The sequence below is a fragment of the Thalassophryne amazonica genome, chromosome 7 (assembly GCF_902500255.1).
Source record: "Thalassophryne amazonica chromosome 7, fThaAma1.1, whole genome shotgun sequence".
Lineage (NCBI taxonomy): Eukaryota > Metazoa > Chordata > Actinopteri > Batrachoidiformes > Batrachoididae > Thalassophryne > Thalassophryne amazonica.
The window spans coordinates 60,291,189-60,311,340 of record NC_047109.1 but is presented as its reverse complement, the minus strand read 5'-3'; the positions used below and the strand labels follow the sequence as shown (position 1 = coordinate 60,311,340).

Genomic DNA, 20,152 nt, shown 5'->3' with positions numbered 1-20,152 from the left:
TGGTGAAGAGAGAGCTGAGTAGGGGGGCAAAGCTCTCGATTTACCGATCGATCTACGTTCCGATCCTCACCTATGGTCATGAGATTTGGCTCATGAACGAAAGAACGAGATCGCGAGTACAAGCGGCCGAGATGAGTTTCCTCCGCAGGGTGGCTGGGCGCTCCCTTAGAGATAGGGTGAGGAGCTCGGTCACTCGGGAGGAGCTCGGAGTCGAGCCGCTGCTCCTCCATGTCGAAAGGAGTCAGTTGAGGTGGCTCGGGCATCTTTTCCGGATGCCCCCTGGACGCCTCGCTGGAGAGGTGTTCCGGGCATGTCCCACTGGGAGGAGGCCCCGGGGAAGACCCAGGACATGCTGGAGGGACTACATTTCTCGGCTGGCTTGGGAACGCCTTGGGGTTCCCCCAGAGGAACTGGAGGAGGTGTGTGTGGATCGGGAGGTCTGGGCGGCTTTGCTTGAGCTGCTGCCCCCGCGACCCGACTCCGGATAAAGCGGAAGAAAATGGATGGATGGATATATATATATATATATATATATATATATATATATATATAAATCCCACGACTATATATTTTGCTGCTGTAAAATATCTCCAACCAGGGTATTTTGAACTTGAGGGTAACTATCGCTGCTAATGTTTGTTACCCATGAAGTTTAACATTCACATGCTCATCAACATTTAATCAACTCTTGTTTTATTTTCTAACATTTATTTGCAGAAATACAGTAACTTTGAACAACTACCTACAACTACCTCTAGGTATTCATAAAAGTATGATGATATAACCTCTTCATAAACTAATGTTACAGTTTACAGACATTACATACTTAGAAATTACTACCAAAGTACCCGTCCTTCGGATGGTGAAGAAAGAGTGTACTAACTTTCCTGAGTCACTGACCCAGGAAAGTGTGCAGCAGTATACTGAGAAAACATAGTAGCTTCCAAAAGAAAGCTTTCAAAGCAATTTGAAGTAGCAGATATACAAACATACTGAGCCCTTGTTTAAGAAGGTTAAACTTCATCTTTTTTTAAAGTCCTAATAATTATGAAATGACTGACTCTGTAGTGGAATGAAAATAGATGTAACTTTTAATTTTTTTCTGATTATGTTATGAAGTTGTCAATTAAATTTATCTATCACAACGCCAGGTGGCAGTAAAAGACATTTGCAGCAGTAATAGCATCACCTAGTGTATAGTGAAGTATGATGGGAATGACAGATTATAATAAATTATGAGAATGCACGAAATTCAAGGCAAGACTGGAATCAATCAATTCAATCAATTTTTTTATATAGCGCCAAATCACAACAAACAGTTGCCCCAAGGCGCTTTATATTGTAAGGCAAGGCCATACAATAATTATGTAAAACCCCAACGGTCAAAACGACCCCCTGTGAGCAAGCACTTGGCTACAGTGGGAAGGAAAAACTCCCTTTTAACAGGAAGAAACCTCCAGCAGAACCAGGCTCAGGGAGGGGCAGTCTTCTGCTGGGACTGGTTGGGGCTGAGGGAGAGAACCAGGAAAAAGACATGCTGTGGAGGGGAGCAGAGATCGATCACTAATGATTAAATGCAGAGTGGTGCATACAGAGCAAAAAGAGAAAGAAACAGTGCATCATGGGAACCCCCCAGCAGTCTACGTCTATAGCAGCATAACTAAGAGATGGTTCAGGGTCACCTGATCCAGCCCTAACTATAAGCTTTAGCAAAAAGGAAAGTTTTAAGCCTAATCTTAAAAGTAGAGAGGGTGCCTATCTCCCTGATCTGAATTGGGAGCTGGTTCCACAGGAGAGGAGCCTGAAAGCTGAAGGCTCTGCCTCCCATTCTACTCTTACAAACCCTAGGAACTACAAGTAAGCCTGCAGTCTGAGAGCGAAGTGCTCTATTGGGGTGATATGGTACTATGAGGTCCCTAAGATAAGATGGGACCTGATTATTCAAAACCTTATAAGTAAGAAGAAGAATTTTAAATTCTATTCTAGAATTAACAGGAAGCCAATGAAGAGAGGCCAATATGGGTGAGATATGCTCTCTCCTTCTAGTCCCCGTCAGTACTCTAGCTGCAGCATTTTGAATTAACTGAAGGCTTTTTAGGGAACTTTTAGGACAACCTGATAATAATGAATTACAATAGTCCAGCCTAGAGGAAATAAATGCATGAATTAGTTTTTCAGCATCACTCTGAGACAAGACCTTTCTGATTTTAGAGATATTGCGTAAATGCAAAAAAGCAGTCCTACATATTTGTTTAATATGCGCTTTGAATGACATATCCTGATCAAAAATGACTCCAAGATTTCTCACAGTATTACTAGAGGTCAGGGTAATGCCATCCAGAGTAAGGATCTGGTTAGACACCATGTTTCTAAGATTTGTGGGGCCAAGTACAATAACTTCAGTTTTATCTGAGTTTAAAAGCAGGAAATTAGAGGTCATCCATGTCTTTATGTCTGTAAGACAATCCTGCAGTTTAGCTAATTGGTGTGTGTCCTCTGGCTTCATGGATAGATAAAGCTGGGTATCATCTGCGTAACAATGAAAATTTAAGCAATACCGTCTAATAATACTACCTAAGGGAAGCATGTATAAAGTGAATAAAATTGGTCCTAGCACAGAACCTTGTGGAACTCCATAATTAACTTTAGTCTGTGAAGAAGATTCCCCATTTACATGAACAAATTGTAATCTATTAGACAAATATGATTCAAACCACCGCAGCGCAGTGCCTTTAATACCTATGGCATGCTCTAATCTCTGTAATAAAATTTTATGGTCAACAGTATCAAAAGCAGCACTGAGGTCTAACAGAACAAGCACAGAGATGAGTCCACTGTCCGAGGCCATAAGAAGATCATTTGTAACCTTCACTAATGCTGTTTCTGTACTATGATGAATTCTAAAACCTGACTGAAACTCTTCAAATAGACCATTCCTCTGCAGATGATCAGTTAGCTGTTTTACAACTACCCTTTCAAGAATTTTTTAGAGAAAAGGAAGGTTGGAGATTGGCCTATAATTAGCTAAGATAGCTGGGTCAAGTGATGGCTTTTTAAGTAATGGTTTAATTACTGCCACCTTAAAAGCCTGTGGTACATAGCCAACTAACAAAGATAGATTGATCATATTTAAGATCGAAGCATTAAATAATGGTAGGGCTTCCTTGAGCAGCCTGGTAGGAATGGGGTCTAATAAACATGTTGATGGTTTGGATGAAGTAACTAATGAAAATAACTCAGACAGAACAATCAGAGAGAAAGAGTCTAACCAAATACCGGCATCACTGAAAGCAGCCAAAGATAACGATACGTCTTTGGGATGGTTATGAGTAATTTTTTCTCTAATAGTTAAAATTTTGTTAGCAAAGAAAGTCATTAAGTCATTACTAGTTAAAGTTAATGGAATACTCAGCTCAATAGAGCTCTGACTCTGTCAGCCTGGCTACAGTGCTGAAAAGAAACCTGGGGTTGTTCTTATTTTCTTCAATTAGTGATGAGTAGAAAGATGTCCTAGCTTTACGGAGGGCTTTTTTATAGAGCAACAGACTCTTTTTCCAGGCTAAGTGAAGATCTTCTAAATTAGTGAGATGCCATTTCCTCTCCAACTTACGGGTTATCTGCTTTAAGCTACGAGTTTGTGAGTTATACCACGGAGTCAGGCACTTCTGATTTAAAGCTCTCTTTTTTTTTAGAGGAGCTACAGCATCCAAAGTTGTCTTCAATGAGGATGTAAAACTATTGACGAGATACTCTATCTCACTTACAGAGTTTAGGTAGCTACTCTGCACTGTGTTGGTATATGGCATTAGAGAACATAAAGAAGGAATCATATCCTTAAACCTAGTTACAGCGCTTTCTGAAAGACTTCTAGTGTAATGAAACTTATTCCCCACTGCTGGGTAGTCCATCAGAGTAAATGTTATTAAGAAATGATCAGACAGAAGGGAGTTTTCAGGGAATACTGTTAAGTCTTCTATTTCCATACCATAAGTCAGAACAAGATCTAAGATATGATTAAAGTGGTGGGTGGACTCATTTACTTTTTGAGCAAAGCCAATAGAGTCTAATATGAAAGTGTATGAAAACATGCTGACATTTGTTTGCAATAATTAAGAAGCAATGCTTTCACAAAACTATGCTTTTATGCATTTTTGGGGGGAGGGCCCTGGCCAAGCGCTATTTTCGGCATAAAAACAGGGCCCATAGCACCCAAACAATAAAAGCTGGTGCAAATATGATGGCAGATTTGGAATCTGTGGGTGATTTTGCCCTAGAAAACATCTTGAGATAATTTTCAATGACCCACCTTGATGAAATACGGATGGAAAAAAAAAAAAAAGCAGTGCTCAGTGACAATGCATTCAATGTCCGACATGGAAACCTGGTGGATTCTTACTCGCTAGGTGAAAATGCCATCTGGCAGAAATTGGTGGTATATCACAGATCAGTGGTTCTAATTAACTGCAAAATGTGGACAATTAAGTGGATTTGTGAAAGAGACATGATGCTCATCTGTAACTACAGAGGATATGGAAAGATTGAGAGCATAGAGATGATGTGTGAGGTGAGCAGATCCAGAGAACATTGAGAACAAAAAAAATGGGACCTCCACACTTAGTACATAGATAACAATCTGTCAACAACATTGTTTGAGGAATAAAAATTAAAAAAAAGACTTCACAGTACATCTCTGGGGCAGCCTTCCCCTCACTGCAAGCCATTTACCAAACCAGAGTCTTACTTAGGATACACAATGTCATCAGGGATAGAGACACCCACCAACAAACACTCACTCTTCAAACTCCTACCATCAGGCAGATGCTACAGCACTCTGAAGTCCAGGACTACTGGGCTGGTGAACAGCTTCTACCCACAGGCCATTAGGCTTCTCAATAACTCTCTTACATACTGACCTCTCCACCACCTGAGTGACTGTGATTTCACTGTCATTCCTCTCCTCATAATTATGACTACCATCCTCTAAGGCTTTATTATAATAGCTCTGTTCACTATTTATGCATCCATACACCTTACGACTCATGCACAGCAGGAATGCTGCTTAAAACAACACAATATTGCACCAAATTACCAATACTGCATAAACTACACAGCCTGTATCATGTACATCCTTTAAATAGTGTGTATAATACATTCTTCAGTTTAATAATGTGTATGTTATGCGTTGTCTTTTTTAATCATTTGATGTGAACTTTCTACATGAAAATTTTCTAGGGAGAATGAACAGAAAGAATTGCATTGTGTGGTACAACTGCCTGTTTTTACTGTGCATATGACAAAAAAAAAACAAAACTCTTAATGCTTAACTTAAAAAAAGGACCCATGTGTTCTGAGAAGGACCATTCAGGCCTAGGGATGGGTATCGAAAACCGGTTCCTGTTAATCTGTAACAAATTATTCAAACCACCAACATCAATAGCCTTTTTGCTTAATTCAATACAGTTCACATTACGCTAGCTGGTGGTCGGAGATAGCGCCAACCACTCGCCATGACGAAAACACGTTTGTTTTTTTCAAGCATGCGCTGCTGAGGAAATGAGATTACCTCCACAATCAATGGGTCAGAGTCTGACGATTTACCTAGACTAACAAGAAATACACTCAACAAAAATATAAACGCAACACTTTTGGTTTTGCTCCCATTTTGTATGAGATGAACTCAAAGATCTAAAACTTTTTCCACATACACAATATCACCATTTCCCTCAAATATTGTTCACAAACCAGTCTAAATCTGTGATAGTGAGCACTTCTCCTTTGCTGAGATAATCCATCCCACCTCACAGGTGTGCCATACCAAGATGCTGATTAGACACCATGATTAGTGCACAGGTGTGCCTTAGACTGTCCACATTAAAAGGCCACTCTGAAAGGTGCAGTTTTGTTTCATGGGGGGGGGGGATACCAGTCAGTATCTGGTGTGACCACCATTTGCCTCATGCAGTGCAACACATCTCCTTTGCATCATCCGTGAAGATAACACCTCTCCAGCGTGCCAAACGCCAGCGAATGTGAGCATTTGCCCACTCAAGTCGGTTACGACGACGAACTGGAGTCAGGTCGAGACCCCGATGAGGACGACGAGCATGCAGATGAGCTTCCCTGAGATGGTTTCTGACAGTTTGTGCAGAAATTCTTTGGTTATGCAAACCGATTGCTTCAGCAGCTGTCCGAGTGGCTGGTCTCAGACGATCTTGGAGATGAACATGCTGGATGTGGAGGTCCTGGGCTGGTGTGGTTACACGTGGTCTGCGGTTGTGAGGCTGGTTGGATGTACTGCCAAATTCTCTGAAACGCCTTTGGAGACGGCTTATGGTAGAGACATGAACATTCAATACACGAGCAACAGCTCTGGTTGACATTCCTGCTGTCAGCATGCCAATTGCACGCTCCTTCAAATCTTGCGACATCTGTGGCATTGTGCTGTGTGATAAAACTGCACCTTTCAGAGTGGCCTTTTATTGTGGACAGTCTAAGGCACACCTGTGCACTAATCATGGTGTCTAATCAGCATCTTGGTATGGCACACCTGTGAGGTGGGATGATTATCTCAGCAAAGGAGAAGTGCTCACTATCACAGATTTAGACTAGTTTGTGAACAATATTTGAGGGAAATGGTGATATTGTGTATGTGGAAAAAGTTTTAGATCTTTGAGTTCATCTCATACAAAATGGGAGCAAAACCAAAAGTGTTGCGTTTATATTTTTGTTGAGTATATGAGTAAAATTAAGTACTTTTATGCATTTTTTGTGGTTTCTTGAGTCATTTTGTGAATGCAAAAATGCGCTCAAACCTCAAAACGCATTCCCGTGATATAAATTAAATGCACCCTCTTCTTCTGTGGCGTTTAATGGCAGCCAGCATCCTTATTGTTGCATTGCTGCCACCTTCTGCATTAGTCTGTTATCGCAGAACTAAATCCAGTCCAGGGTCTTTCAAGTGTTTAAAAAGCCAACACTTCCCCCTCCCACTTCAATTTAATCTTTATTGAACCAGGTTAGTCCCGTTGAGATCAAGATTTCTTTTACAAGGATGACCTGGACAATTACAAATTTCCAATTCACCTAACCTGCTGATCCTATGTCTAAAATACAGTTCTATGCAAAAGTTTGGGCACCCTTGATAATGTTCATGATTTATCTTTATAAATCATTGGCTGTCTGGATCAGAAATTTCAGTTAAATATATCATATACCAGGTGACCACACTGATATTTAAGAAGTGAAAGGAAGTTTCTAGTATTTACAGAAAGTGTGCAATAATTTAAACAAAATTAGGCAAATTTGGGCACCCTTGTCATTTTATTGATATGAATACATTTTGCTCTAATTACTGGAACACAAAAGTTTTTTTTTTTTTTTGTTTTTTTTAGCTCCATGACCCTTGAGTGCCTTACACAGGTGTATCCAATCATGAGAAAGGGTATTTAAGGTGGCCATTTACAAATGTTTCTCCTCTTTGCATCTCTTCTAATGAGTGGCAACATGGGAGGCTCTAAACAACTCTCAAATAACCTGAAAACAAACAAACAAAAACAATGTTCAACATCATGGTTGAGGGGAAGGATACAAAAAGCTATCTCAGAGATTTCAGCTGTCAGTTTCCACTGTGAAGAACATAGTGAGGAAATGGAAGACCACAGGCACAGTACTTGTTAAGGTCCGAAGTGGCAGGCCAAGAAAAATCTCAGATAAGCTGAAGCGAAGAATGGTGAGAACAGTCAGTCAACCCACAGACCTGCTCCAAAGACCGACAACATGATCTTGCTGCAGACAGTGTCTGTGCATCATTCAATGATACAGCGCAATTTGCACAAGGAGATGCTGTATGATGCTGTAATGCAGAGGAAGCCTTTTCTGCGTACATGCCACAGAGTCACCTGAGGTATGCTTTCTTCTTCATTAGATTATTGATAAATAGCCAAATAACCAGTCTGAACCAGTTAGAAATTTGATCAACTGAGTTATGGTATGGTGAAATTATATGAAAATGAATTCCATAATAGAAAAATGTGAAGTTGTTTCCAAAGAAGACATCTCCAGTGCAGTCACGTATCGCTGTCACATATCACAAACACAAAGGCCTCGACTCACAGGAGTACTATAAAAATTATATTTGGCTGAAATGATATTTGGGATGAGATCATTTGTCAATAAGTAAGTCCCTTCAGCTGCACCCTTATTTTCATTCAGGGCTACTGCAGCAGATCCAAGATGGATTTGCATGTTGAATTGGCACAAGTTTCACGCCAGATGCCCTTCCTGATGCAACTCCAAATTACATGGAGAAATGTGGCAGGGATGAGGTTTAAGCTGGGAACTTTCCGCAATGAAACCAAGTGCACAATCCACTTGGCCACCACCCCTGCCATCAATTGTCAAGATTAAAAGAAAATTATTATTATTTCTGGAAAATTCACAGTATCTGATAAAGATATACATTTTTCAGATGTAACAAATTCAGACATAAACAGACTCATAAAACCTCATAAAATTGTTTTCACAAAATATATGAACACACAGTTTTCAGGAATAGTACATTTTAGTTATAAACAAGTGTACCAGATAATGTCCAACTTCAAAACTGTTATGATAATTTTGAGGGAAAGAAAAAAAAAAAGCTGCCATACATTTTTTTTTAATAACTTGGTACATCTAATTGTGGAAAAGGTGTGTGTATAGTTTTCAGATCATCTTGAGACAAGAAGGTTTGACATTTTTGAAGATCTAAAAGAGTCTGCACTTTTCACTGTCACATTGTCACTGGGCCATCTCTTTAATTTATGGAAAGCAAACGGAACAGCTGCCATATTAATAGTTGCTCATCTCTGTTAAATCTAGTGTATCAACCAAGCATGTTAACGACTTCAAACACCTAGGCTCATGGATCACAGTCTCAAGACCCACAAGGCACAGGCTTGGATAGCATGCATTAAAATGAACCAAATCCGGTGATCAAATCTCCCAAATGAGTGAAAAATTGATCTATTCAAGATGGTCACAGAAGCGATTTTGATGTATGGCTCAGAAACCTGGATGCTTAACACCCGACTACACAAATGTGTAGCTGCATCACAAATCTCCTCAGAAGGATGCAGAACTTTCATGAACCTCACATCCCACACTCAGGCAAATACAGTGCATCCAGAAAGTATTCACACCGCTTCACTGTTTCCACATTTAGTTATGTTACAGCCTGATTCCAAGATGGATGAAAATCTTTTTTTTTTTTTTTTTTTTTTTTTAATTCTACACACAATACCCCATAGCGAAAATTTGGAGAGTTTTGCAAATTTATCAAAGATAAAAAATAAAATTAAAAAAAAAACCCTAGGAAATCACATGTCCATAAGTATTCACGGCCTTTGCCATGAAGCACAAAATTGAGCTCAGGTACATCCGATTTCCACTGATTATTCTTGAGATGTTTCTAATGCTTACTTGGACTCCACCTGGGGTAAATTCAGTTGATTGGACATGATTTGGAAAGGCACACACTTGTCTACATACAAGGTCCCACAGTTGACAGTACATGTCAGAACACAAACTAAGTATGAAGTCAAAGGAATTGTCTGAAGACCACTGAGACAGGATTGTCTCAAGGTCCAAATCTGGGGAAGGGTACAGAAACATTTCTGCTGCTTTGAAGGTCCCAATGAGCACAGTGACCTCCATCATCCATAAATGGAAGACGTTTGGATTCACCAGGACTCTTCCTAAAGCTGGTCACCCATCTCAGCTGAGGAATTGGGGGAGAGAGGCCTTAGTCACGGAGGTGACCAAGAACCTGATGGTCACTCTATCAAGCCTCCAGCATTCATTTGTGAAGAGAGCAAAACCTTCCAGAAGGACAACCATCTCTGCAGCAATCCACCAATCGGGCCTGTATGGTAGAGTCACCAGACAGAAGCCACTCCTTAGTAAAAGGCACATGACAGCCCACCTGGTGTTTTCCAAAAGGCACCTGAAGGACTCTCAGACCATGAGAAACAAAATTCTCTTGTCTGATGAGACAAAGAATGAACTGTTTGGTGTGAAAGCCAGGTGTCATGTTTGGCAGAAAGCCAACACCATCCCTGCAGTGAAGCACGGTGGTGACAGCATCATGCTGTGGGGATGTTTTTCAGCTGCAGGAACTGGGAGACTAGTCAGGATTGAGGGAAAGATGAATGCAGCAGCAATGTACAGAGACATCCTGGATGAAAACCTACTCCAGAGCGCTCTCGTGACCTCAGACTGGGGCAACGGTTCATCTTTCAGCAGGACAATGGCCCTAAGCACACAGTCAAGATATCAAAGGAGTGGCTTCAGGACAACTCTGTGAATGTCCTTGAGTGGCCCAGCCAGAGCCCAGACCTGAATTGGATTAAACATCTCTGGAGAGATCTGAAAATGGCTGTGAACTGACGCTCCCCATCCAACCTGATGGAGCTTCAGAGGTGCTGCAAAGAGGAATGGGCAAAACTGCCCAAAGATAGGTGTGACAAACGTGCGGCATTATTTTCAAGCAGAAATGAGGCTGTAATTGCTGCTAAAGGTGCATCAGCAAAGCAAAGGGTGTGAATACCTTACCTACGTTATTTCTTAGCTCGTAACCGACAGGCGTGAAAAAACTCTTGCATGCCCACGAGGGTTCAAGCATGTCTGATGTAATCACACGTGATTCAAATCCATATGGTTTTTGAAAAAAAATAAAAAGGTTGGATACTTTTCTAATAGACCTCGTGTATATATATATATATATATATATATATTATATACATATACATATACATATACATATACACACACACACACACACACACACACACACACATAGATAGAGAAATGGCTCACAAAATAAACACCATATGGTTTATACCTCCAATTGTGCTTTCTTGGAATTCATGAAACTGTCCTTTGACGAAACGAAGTACCAGACTCGACTTTCCAACGGCTGACTCCCCTAAGAGGACGAGTTTGAACTGGCAGATCTTGTTGCCTGCATTTGGCCCATTGGGTCGTGATACTCCTTTACTTGCCATGTCACAATCTCTGGTCTCCTCGCCTGGATGGTGATGTACTGTGAAGGATTATGGAAAACACTTAAACATGGGGAAAGAAAGAGAGTGTTACTGTCAGATATAAATTTAAGTAACTCAAAAGAAAGTGAGAGCAAACCAAGAAATGACAGTTGTGTTGCCTTTATTAGAGATGCTTATTTTGGCACTTTTTCTGTCTGTCTGTCTGTGTTCGTGTTCCATGCATTTTGCCAATATGATCCTGGAATAGGACCTGAATCATACTGGAATTATGCTATTGTGCAAGACTCCAAGAAGTGCACCAAGCTCTGGTCCAAATGGGTAAGTAATACTGAAATTTCCAACAGTTGGATGCATTTTACAAAAACTGTACCCTATCCTCGACCATTATCCATCCATTTTCTATACCCGCTTAATCCAATTATCCTGACGGTAATGGGGGAGCTGAAGCACATCTCAGCAGTCATGGGGCATGAGGCAGGGTACACCTTGGACAGGACGCTAGTCTACAGCAGGGCACCTAGACCATTATTCTAATCCTAATCCAAAACCACTTAAAATAAAATAATCTGCAAAGTTGTTAGGCAGCTGAAACAGGTTTAGAGCATGGTTACTCCACTGGAAGCGATTCCAGCAATGACAGTTATATTAATTCCCCAGTTTCGCAAACTGCATTAAGCACAGATGTCTAGCTGGACAGGATGCTTCAGTTCAGTCCATCCATCAGGAAGGGCGTGCACCTTGTGCCATTGTCACATTAAATTGACGTATAACTAGGGATGGGTATTGATAAGATTTTAATCGATATCGATGCCATTATCGATTCTGCTTATCGATCTGATTCCTTATCGATTCCCTTATCGATACCTCTTGTGAACTTTCTGTGTACTAAAAGTAGGCTTTACAGATTTTCTATGTCAACAACATTTTACTGAGTCTTAAAGTAAATAAATATGAAATTGTCACTGGATCCTTGATCTCTGGACATAAATAAAAATACACAAAATCTGTAGTTTTTGTCAAAAGTATTTCCTTTCAGACATTTTGGCATGAATGTCTCTTCATACCTCTGAGCTGAGCCCAGCCGGCTGCTGTATGTCAGCGCAGGACGTCTCATTTTGGGAGGAAAAAAACATTTTGATCGATTGCAGTTTGTATTACAAAATTTGGAAAGAGGTGTCAATTGATTTAAACAGCTTTTCGCTTTGAATTATTCATTTCGACTGGACTTTATCATTCTAACTTGACTCGGCAGAGAGCTGCACAGCGCTTGGAGCTGTGTGAACAGAATGGAGGATGATTCTCATTTCTTTCTCGCAACAAGACAGGAGTCCCAGTTAGTAACTTTAATCTGCACAAAAGTGACTCACGATTGACATATTCAGGGATGAACGTGGTGAAAAACAAAAAAACCCCTGTAACCCAAAATTACCCCCAACACCACCCGCACGAAAATGTTTGAGTTCTAGAAGTTGTGAAATGCAATCTGGGACTATTCCAGACAATAAATTACAGTGAGCGCAGCATCCATTTTGGTGAGAAAAAAAAAAAAAAACTTTCCTTATTCAAATTCATTGCAGTCGTATGCTGAGCTTGAAAATATGGTATGACCAAAACAAATTGTCATTCAACTTAAATAAATCAGGGATGAAGTGCAGGTGTAACAGTCACTAGGTGTTCACAGGAAATAGTTATTTATATATTTATGTTCATTGTTAGCTGGTTTTATCTTTTCTGTTGTGTTTTAATCAGGTTCTTTTTTCTCTTTCTCTAAAATTGTATTGTAGCATTATTAGTTATTATTACTATCATTGTTGTTGCTGCTATTATTATTATTATTATTATTATTAACATATAAACAAAAATAAATTTTTAAAAATTACAATTTGTAATACATTTGACTCTTTTACGACAACAAACACTGACGGGTCGGTCACAATCAAGGCTATAGATACAAAATACAGATGTTATCATATCAGAAACACTAAATCATATGTCATGAAGATGTACTTTTGCTTTCAGCATCTGCATATGAAAAAAAACTTCATGTTGCCGAAAAAAATGGTTTGATTAATCCTAATATTTAACAAGTTATGACCAGAAACGTAGTGCATTTTTAAATGAAAACAGGCGTTATTCTGTGTCACTTTAAAATTGATGCAGCATGTTTTATTGTATAACAATAAAGGTGTGGTAGTCTTTTATGTAAATGTTTTTCTATGATATAAACAAATATCTGTTTTCTATTTACAGAAAATTTCATCAATTTCGGGTGATCCGAGAGACAGCTATATAGTTTTACAAAAATGAGTTACACCGTTGTAAAATTTCATTTTCAAGACAATATTGAATGGAAATGCTGAATGAAAACAATAAAAAGTCATCCTTTGGTCTTTAAATAATGTTATTTGAAGTCTCAAGGGTGTCTAAAAAAATAAAAAGATTTAATGCAGCCAGAGCAATATTTTGTTTTTGGCGATGATCGCACTGCATGGTCTCAGATGTTCAGAAAATCCTGTAGAGTCCACGACATACCTATATTTAAAAATAATAACATGGTGAATGTAACTTAAGTAGTTTTATTGTCCTATGTTAAGATAAATAGAGGATATAAGTTGAATGGAATAAATAATTAGGCCCTATACCTGTTATGATGAAGGCTATAGGTAGCCTTCGTGTGTAGAGTCCGTGACATATAGTTTTAAAATAGTACATGGATGATTCTATGAGTATCCATGATGAAGTGCTCTATCTATATTGAAGAATACAGTTTGTTAAGCCTTATAACCAAAACATATACCAATTTTTTTTTTCAAGTAAATAGTAAAATAAATGACTCTTGTATTAAGGATATCCTTTCTATTGTACAGTCTGTGACGGTCAAAATGTGACTTTGCCTCTTCGTCTTAATATTGTCACCAAAAAAAATTGGCTAGAGATACATGAATAAAATTTTGGATTATAATGCACTAGACATTGGTCTTCATAGTAAGTCCCTTTGGCTGCTCCCTTGTTTTGCACTCGGGGTCGCCACAGCAAATCCAAGGTGAATCTGCATGTTGAATTGGCACAGGTTTTATGCCGGATGCCTTTCCTGACGCAACTCCACATTACATGGAGAAATGTGGCAGGGGTGGGATTTGAACCCGGAACCTACTGCACTGAAACCAAGCGCATTAACCACTTGGCCACCACCCCTGCAGACATTGGACTTCATAATGGGTCTCAATTCAAAGAAAAATACTTACTTTGATTTTTGTCTTAAGGTGACACACCTTAAGACACCTTGATTGTGACTGACCCGTCAGCCATTAATTATTATACAGAAATCAAATGCACACAAATGTGCTGAGATGCGAACAGCTTAATACGAACTTCAGTCCACTGTCAGTGTGGCACTGTTTGTAACAGTTTCTGTCTGGCTGAAGACAGAGGCCAATTTTACAAAGTTTGCACATCCAGCAGGTTGACCTCTTGCAAACCTTGCAAGAATTCCGCCCCTTTGTGGCTGGCTGGCAATTTGGGTTTCCACTGCTTGTTGGCACCGGGCAGTGGCTTGTGGCTGATGGACACACACCATCACACACACACCTTCACAAATGACACTAACACCCTGCCTTTTCCTCAAAAATTACTACATTTATGTTTTCTGTCTGTCTCTGTACTTTTCTGTCACTTTTGCGCTCTTTTTCATACTTGTCCCTCGTTTCAAAAGTCACCGAACGCAGTTTACCGTAATATATGCAACATATAGCATACTGTTGGAAAGCATGGGTTCTTGGCTTGCTGTCAGTGTTGAAATTTTTCAGATTGAGGGCTTACATGAGAATTTACGGTAATGAGAATCAGTAGCGCACTAGTGTGAAACTTCTGTGTTTTTCCTCTGCGTTATGACGTCACAGGCTTATGTTTACCGTAATACACCATATATCATTGGAAAGCCCTTGGTGTTAGCTTAAAGGTGCGTTTACACATAACCAAGACGCGTTACGAATGTCATTTTTCTGTCATTTGTGACACATTCCTGATATTCTTAATGTGACTTAACGCATCTGAATAGGTTTCTTAATAGTGCGTGTTGGTGCGTGATATTCTTGATATTCATGGAGCATGTTTTTGCCTGTCAAAAAATCTTCCACGAATGTCGCACTCCACCCTCATTTCGTCTCACGCTGTGGAGGTTGCAACTGAGCATATTAATCTGTCTTGATGAGTAGTGATCCTTAATAGAACGTGACAACGTTCGTAGTGGTTCCTGTGAAGGTTCTTGGAGCCCAAACTGTCACGTGTTATTACAAAGTGACACGAAAACTGTCAAGTTTTGATACGACTTGTAACGTGGAGTCACATTTCACGGCGCGCCACGACGGATCACTTTTCTGTCACGTGCGCACAATTAAACTCAGCTCCAAATGTCATTCCACAGTTCCTGCTGAAGCTCCTCAGGACGCCCATGCAGGTGTTCCACCTGAGCGGGAGAACAAGTCTGAACCAGAGGAGCAAGAGACTCACGTGCAGCCAGACATCTCTGCACCTCGTCCTGTCCGACGGAGGAAGAAGCGCGCGCACAATTAAACCCTGCTGCACCGCAATCAGTTTGATTGCTGACACCAAGTCGGCTAAAAGCCTCATTTCAGTGCTCCTGCAGGTGTTACACCTGCTGCATGTGCCTGATGTTTGGGGAAATGCGCGAAACGAGAGCCGCATGAAGCCACACATCTGGCTCTGTCCTCCTCCTCCTCTCTGCGCCACTCCATGGCACAGAGCCCAACTACGCATGCAGTCACAAAGTTCTTCTGAAAAACTGAAGCGATCTGAATTTGGTTGGATGAATATGGGTGTGTGTGGAGACAATTCACCTCGTTCACAACGTGACAGAACTGTTGTGTGTTGGGGGGTGTGGCTGGATATTTTGGTGTTCTTTTCTTTTCTTTGCTCTTCAGGTGGCATGGAAACTGATTTGTCTGTGGAGAAGGTGCTGGCTGAAGAGTCCTCACCCTCATCAACATCATGTGTAGCACCTGTGACTGGTGCTCACATGCAACCTTAAAGACTTTCAGCTGAAGCAGATAATTGGATGGCGTTCTGCATTTAAGTCATGTGCGATTCAAGCAGACCTGCCGGGAACTCGACCTTGTGATGTTCGTTTGTGAGACGCTGAGGACCGCGCCTGGGTTTGACACATCGAGCCCGTGAAGCAAGGAAGGGTGAGGACACATGCTGTCAGCACACATTAAAGGTAATTAAGTGTTTGATTAATTGTTGATAGTAACTTGGTGTTTTGTTACACAGTATACTTGAATTGTGATGAGAATTGTGCAGCTTGCTTCTCACTGCTGTGGCGTGCGGATAAGTGATCCTCCACCTGTTGTGAGAAGCTGCTCATTTGCATAAAGTTAAAAAAGATACAGACCTGAATGTGTTGCTGATAGCGTGTGTCTTTTGAAAGATATTGTTGTAACTCCTGACTTACCTCACCTCTTCTTTGCTTCACAGAGAGTCAGTTTGTCGTGTCCACCTGGGGGGTGTTTGGCGGTGGTAGTGAGTCCAGAAGCGCCGGGCTTTGATCCTTGTGGGCGCTGGAGAGCGTGCCAACAGTCACTCCACCAGAAGGACGCTATTTTTGTTTTTACACTTTTTATGCACAGCGGGTGTAATAAATATATTGTTTTTGGAACCGCTTTTCTGGTTATTTGTAGCGCTGGGTTCTGTCAGACGCAGGTCCGCTCCTAAACCCGCATCGACACATAACAATAACTTAACGATGCGCTGTCACGCGCAATAGCGCACAACAACGCGGAACACTATTCTTACCGTGCGTAATGGTTCCTGATAATTCTCCAGCAACACGTGCCATTAATCGTAACGTGTGGTAACAGGTTGCAGCAGTTCCTGAGAAGACCTGACGCCTCTGTCCCGAATCATCACATTCGTGATCAGCGGCCAAGAATGTGTACTTCGTGGCATTCGTGACTTGTCGTCGTTATGTGTAAACGTAGCATAACAATGCACTTTGAAATCGTTCGGATTGGACAAACTATGGTGGAGTTACGGTAAAAAAAAGTATGCATATGGAAAATATGGCGTGGGCGCCATCGCCTTAGATAAAGGGTTAAGGTGTTGGGCTTGAGTCCAGAAGATCATGGATTCAAATCCCCACCTGACTGGAAAATCACTAAGGGCCCTTGGGCAAGGCCTTTAATCCCCTATTGCTTCCGGTGTGTAGTGAGCGCCTTGTATGGCAGCACCCTGACATCGGGGTGAATGTGAGGCATAATTGTAAAGCGCTTTGAGCGTCTGATACAGATGGAAAAGCGCTATATAAATGCAGTCCATTTACCATTCATTTCTCTCTAGCTTTTACACAACATATGAGAAACGTCAGATTTACACAGAAACGCAGCGGTTTCAGAGCAGATACCACCATGTTGAATTAGCAGCCAGAAAGAGACCAGCCAGTGATGTCACATTGTCTCTCTGCTCTGATTGTCTGTCACCCCCCCCCCAAAAAAAAAGATTTGCATGATTCATAGCATAAAAACAAGAAACAGAATGTGACCTTTGGACCTCTTAGTCAAGGATGGCAAACTTTGAAATTATCCAAAGTCTGTGCACCAAGAATGTTCTCTGTGAATTTGAAGACCCTGTCAGTAAAAGGAATGTACTTATGCTGAGCAAAGAGAGATGGATGGACGGACAGACAGACAGACAGACAGACAGACAGACAGACAGACAGACAGACAGACAGACAGACGCAAAGCCTTTACAATACCTGATGGCCAAATTTTGGGTAAAAATATTTGATTGGTTTTTATTGGTTTTTCCACTTTTCCATCACAGACGCTAACTGGCCCGCCAGTATTTCCTCAACAAAGTGCAAAATTATTACCGCCACTGATTCAGTCAGTCAAACACACATTATAGCTGGCCTCTGTATCACGTGAAGAGAAGTCCCAACAGGCCAGACATATTTTGCTAATAATATAGATGAAAATAGAGCCGAATGTCCATTAATCTGGTTGTCAATAGCTTACTGGCAGATCACCTGATTTTTTTTTTTCTTTCAAAGACCATCAACACTGCACAATGGAGTCATGCATATCCTCATGAGTAGCTCAAAGGTCCTTAGAGGTGTGTGTGTGTGCGCAATTCTATAGAAAAGGTTAATGGTGGGGCAGGACGGTGGCTTAGTGGTTAGCACTGTTGCCTCGCAGTGAGAAGGTCATGGGTTCGATTCCCACCTGTGGCCTTTCTGTGTGGAGTTTGCATTTTCTCCCCGTGTTTGCGTGGGTTTTCTTCGGGTGCTCCAGCTTCCTCCCACATACAAAGACACGCAGGTTAGGTGGATTGGAAACTTTAAATGTGACTGAGATTGGGTGTGTTTGTGACTGTTTGTCTATGTGTGGCCCTGCGACAGACTGGCAGCCTGTCCAGGGTGTACCCCGCCTCACGCTCCATGACTGCTGGGATCGGCTCCAGCCCCCCGCGACCCTCAATTGGACTTAGCGGTTGAAGATGAGTGTGTGAGATTAATGGCGAACTCCTTGAAAGCATGGGGAAAAATAGCTAGTTTCTTCTAAAACAAAAAGTAAGAGAGAGTGTTTACAGATCAGTGTTGCCATACTGGGAGGTTTCCCACCAAATTAGCCGGTTTTTAATTTTATTTACACAGTGTTGTCAGACTAGGCAGTGTTGCCAGATACGCTGTTTTTTTATTTGCTTTGGGATGGTTTGGTATCCATTTATTGAGTTTATAACAATACATTTTAATGCCAACTTGAAACAAAACCAAGGTGTATTCAGCAGGCTATGTGACATCATGAAATAGCTTTGTGAGCATCAGATGCGACTGGCTGCTGCATTTTACTGTAGGATTTTTATGTATGCTTTGGCTGCACTGCCTATATGGTTGGGAAGTCAAAGGGTATATGTGTGTATGTGTATGAAGACTAAAAACAAATTTTTGTGTTAAAATTAATGTTATTAATTTGTTGCCATGACATTTGGAAATAAGCCATCCAACAGTTAGAAGTGCACATGCATGGGAGAGCCTACAGCACTTCCAGGTCAACGGTCACGGGACCCAAACACCTGTTTGCTGCAGGCTTAAACAATACAGCTGGAGTTTTCATGTTTGCTTTCTTCTTCACTGCTCAATCTCGTGTGGCTGAGCGCTACTTGTCCCTCCAAGAAGCTGATGCTGACCACACGGGACCGCATTAACTAGTTAGCATGCCAGAGTCTCATTTGTTATCAGAATAAACCAGACAATTCGCTCCACTAATAAACAACAGTGAGAATAAATACAGACAGGAGCCGGTGGGAGCAAAAGAGCAATCAATGTGTTCATGCTTTCCGTGTCCGGGCCGGGTGAGGTTTCCCATGCTGAGTCAAATTAATCCACAGGCTCCTGGCAATACCCTTCTGTCTCCACCCGTCTTCCCAGGACATCGAACGCTGCCTGGCGGGTCATGGGAATAACACAGCCGGATCGCTAGTTGTCATCGTTTATGGTTGGAACGACAATGGTGTCTGATCGTCTTCGAACCTCCGACTTTCGTTCCTGATTAATGAAAATATTCTTGGTCCAACAATTTCACCCCAAGCCCCCAGGGTTAAGTATGGCCCCAGTTAAGGAAGAAAACACAGAAAATAGAACCACAGTCCTATTCCATTATTCCGAGTTGGGATATCCAGGTGTCCTGCTTTAAACACTGTAATTTTCAAAGTAAATGCTTCAGACCGCATTATAACGGATACAATCCACTGACTCCTTGAGGAAATGATTTAATGCAGATTATATTTTCTTGGGAGGTTCATAATCGCTCCGTTATTACATTTGATTCTTTGTTATAGATATTGAGAGTTGTCACTGTATATTCATTTGTTCTGTTTTGCTCCAATAAACTCCTAAAAAAAAAAAACCCTGCTTCGGACCCCGCGGGACACTCGGTTAAGAGCACCAAGATCCAACGACAAGCTTTTTAACTGCAGCAACTTTAAGAGAGACTACTGGAGGTGGAATTACCGCGGCTGATGGCAACAGATGGACACAAAATACTCATAAATAGAGAGAAATTACTTGAATTTAAATAGTGGCGCTCACACGCGTC

The 20,152-nt window shown here is 41.1% G+C and overlaps 1 protein-coding gene across 2 annotated transcripts in view; it reads right to left on the bottom strand.

The window, feature by feature from the left end:
- rab5ab (RAB5A, member RAS oncogene family, b) overlaps positions 1-20,152 on the bottom strand; it is a 54,555-nt gene that overhangs the window by 29,793 nt on the left and 4,610 nt on the right. The window contains exon 2 of one of the 2 annotated variants that reach the window (XM_034174296.1): positions 10,880-11,080. In XM_034174296.1, the coding sequence (XP_034030187.1) occupies positions 10,880-11,042 (163 nt within the window). In that variant the 5' untranslated portion in view covers positions 11,043-11,080. Of the gene's footprint in view, positions 1-10,879; positions 11,104-20,152 lie in introns of both variants that reach the window. The other variant, XM_034174295.1, reaches the window with a different exon arrangement.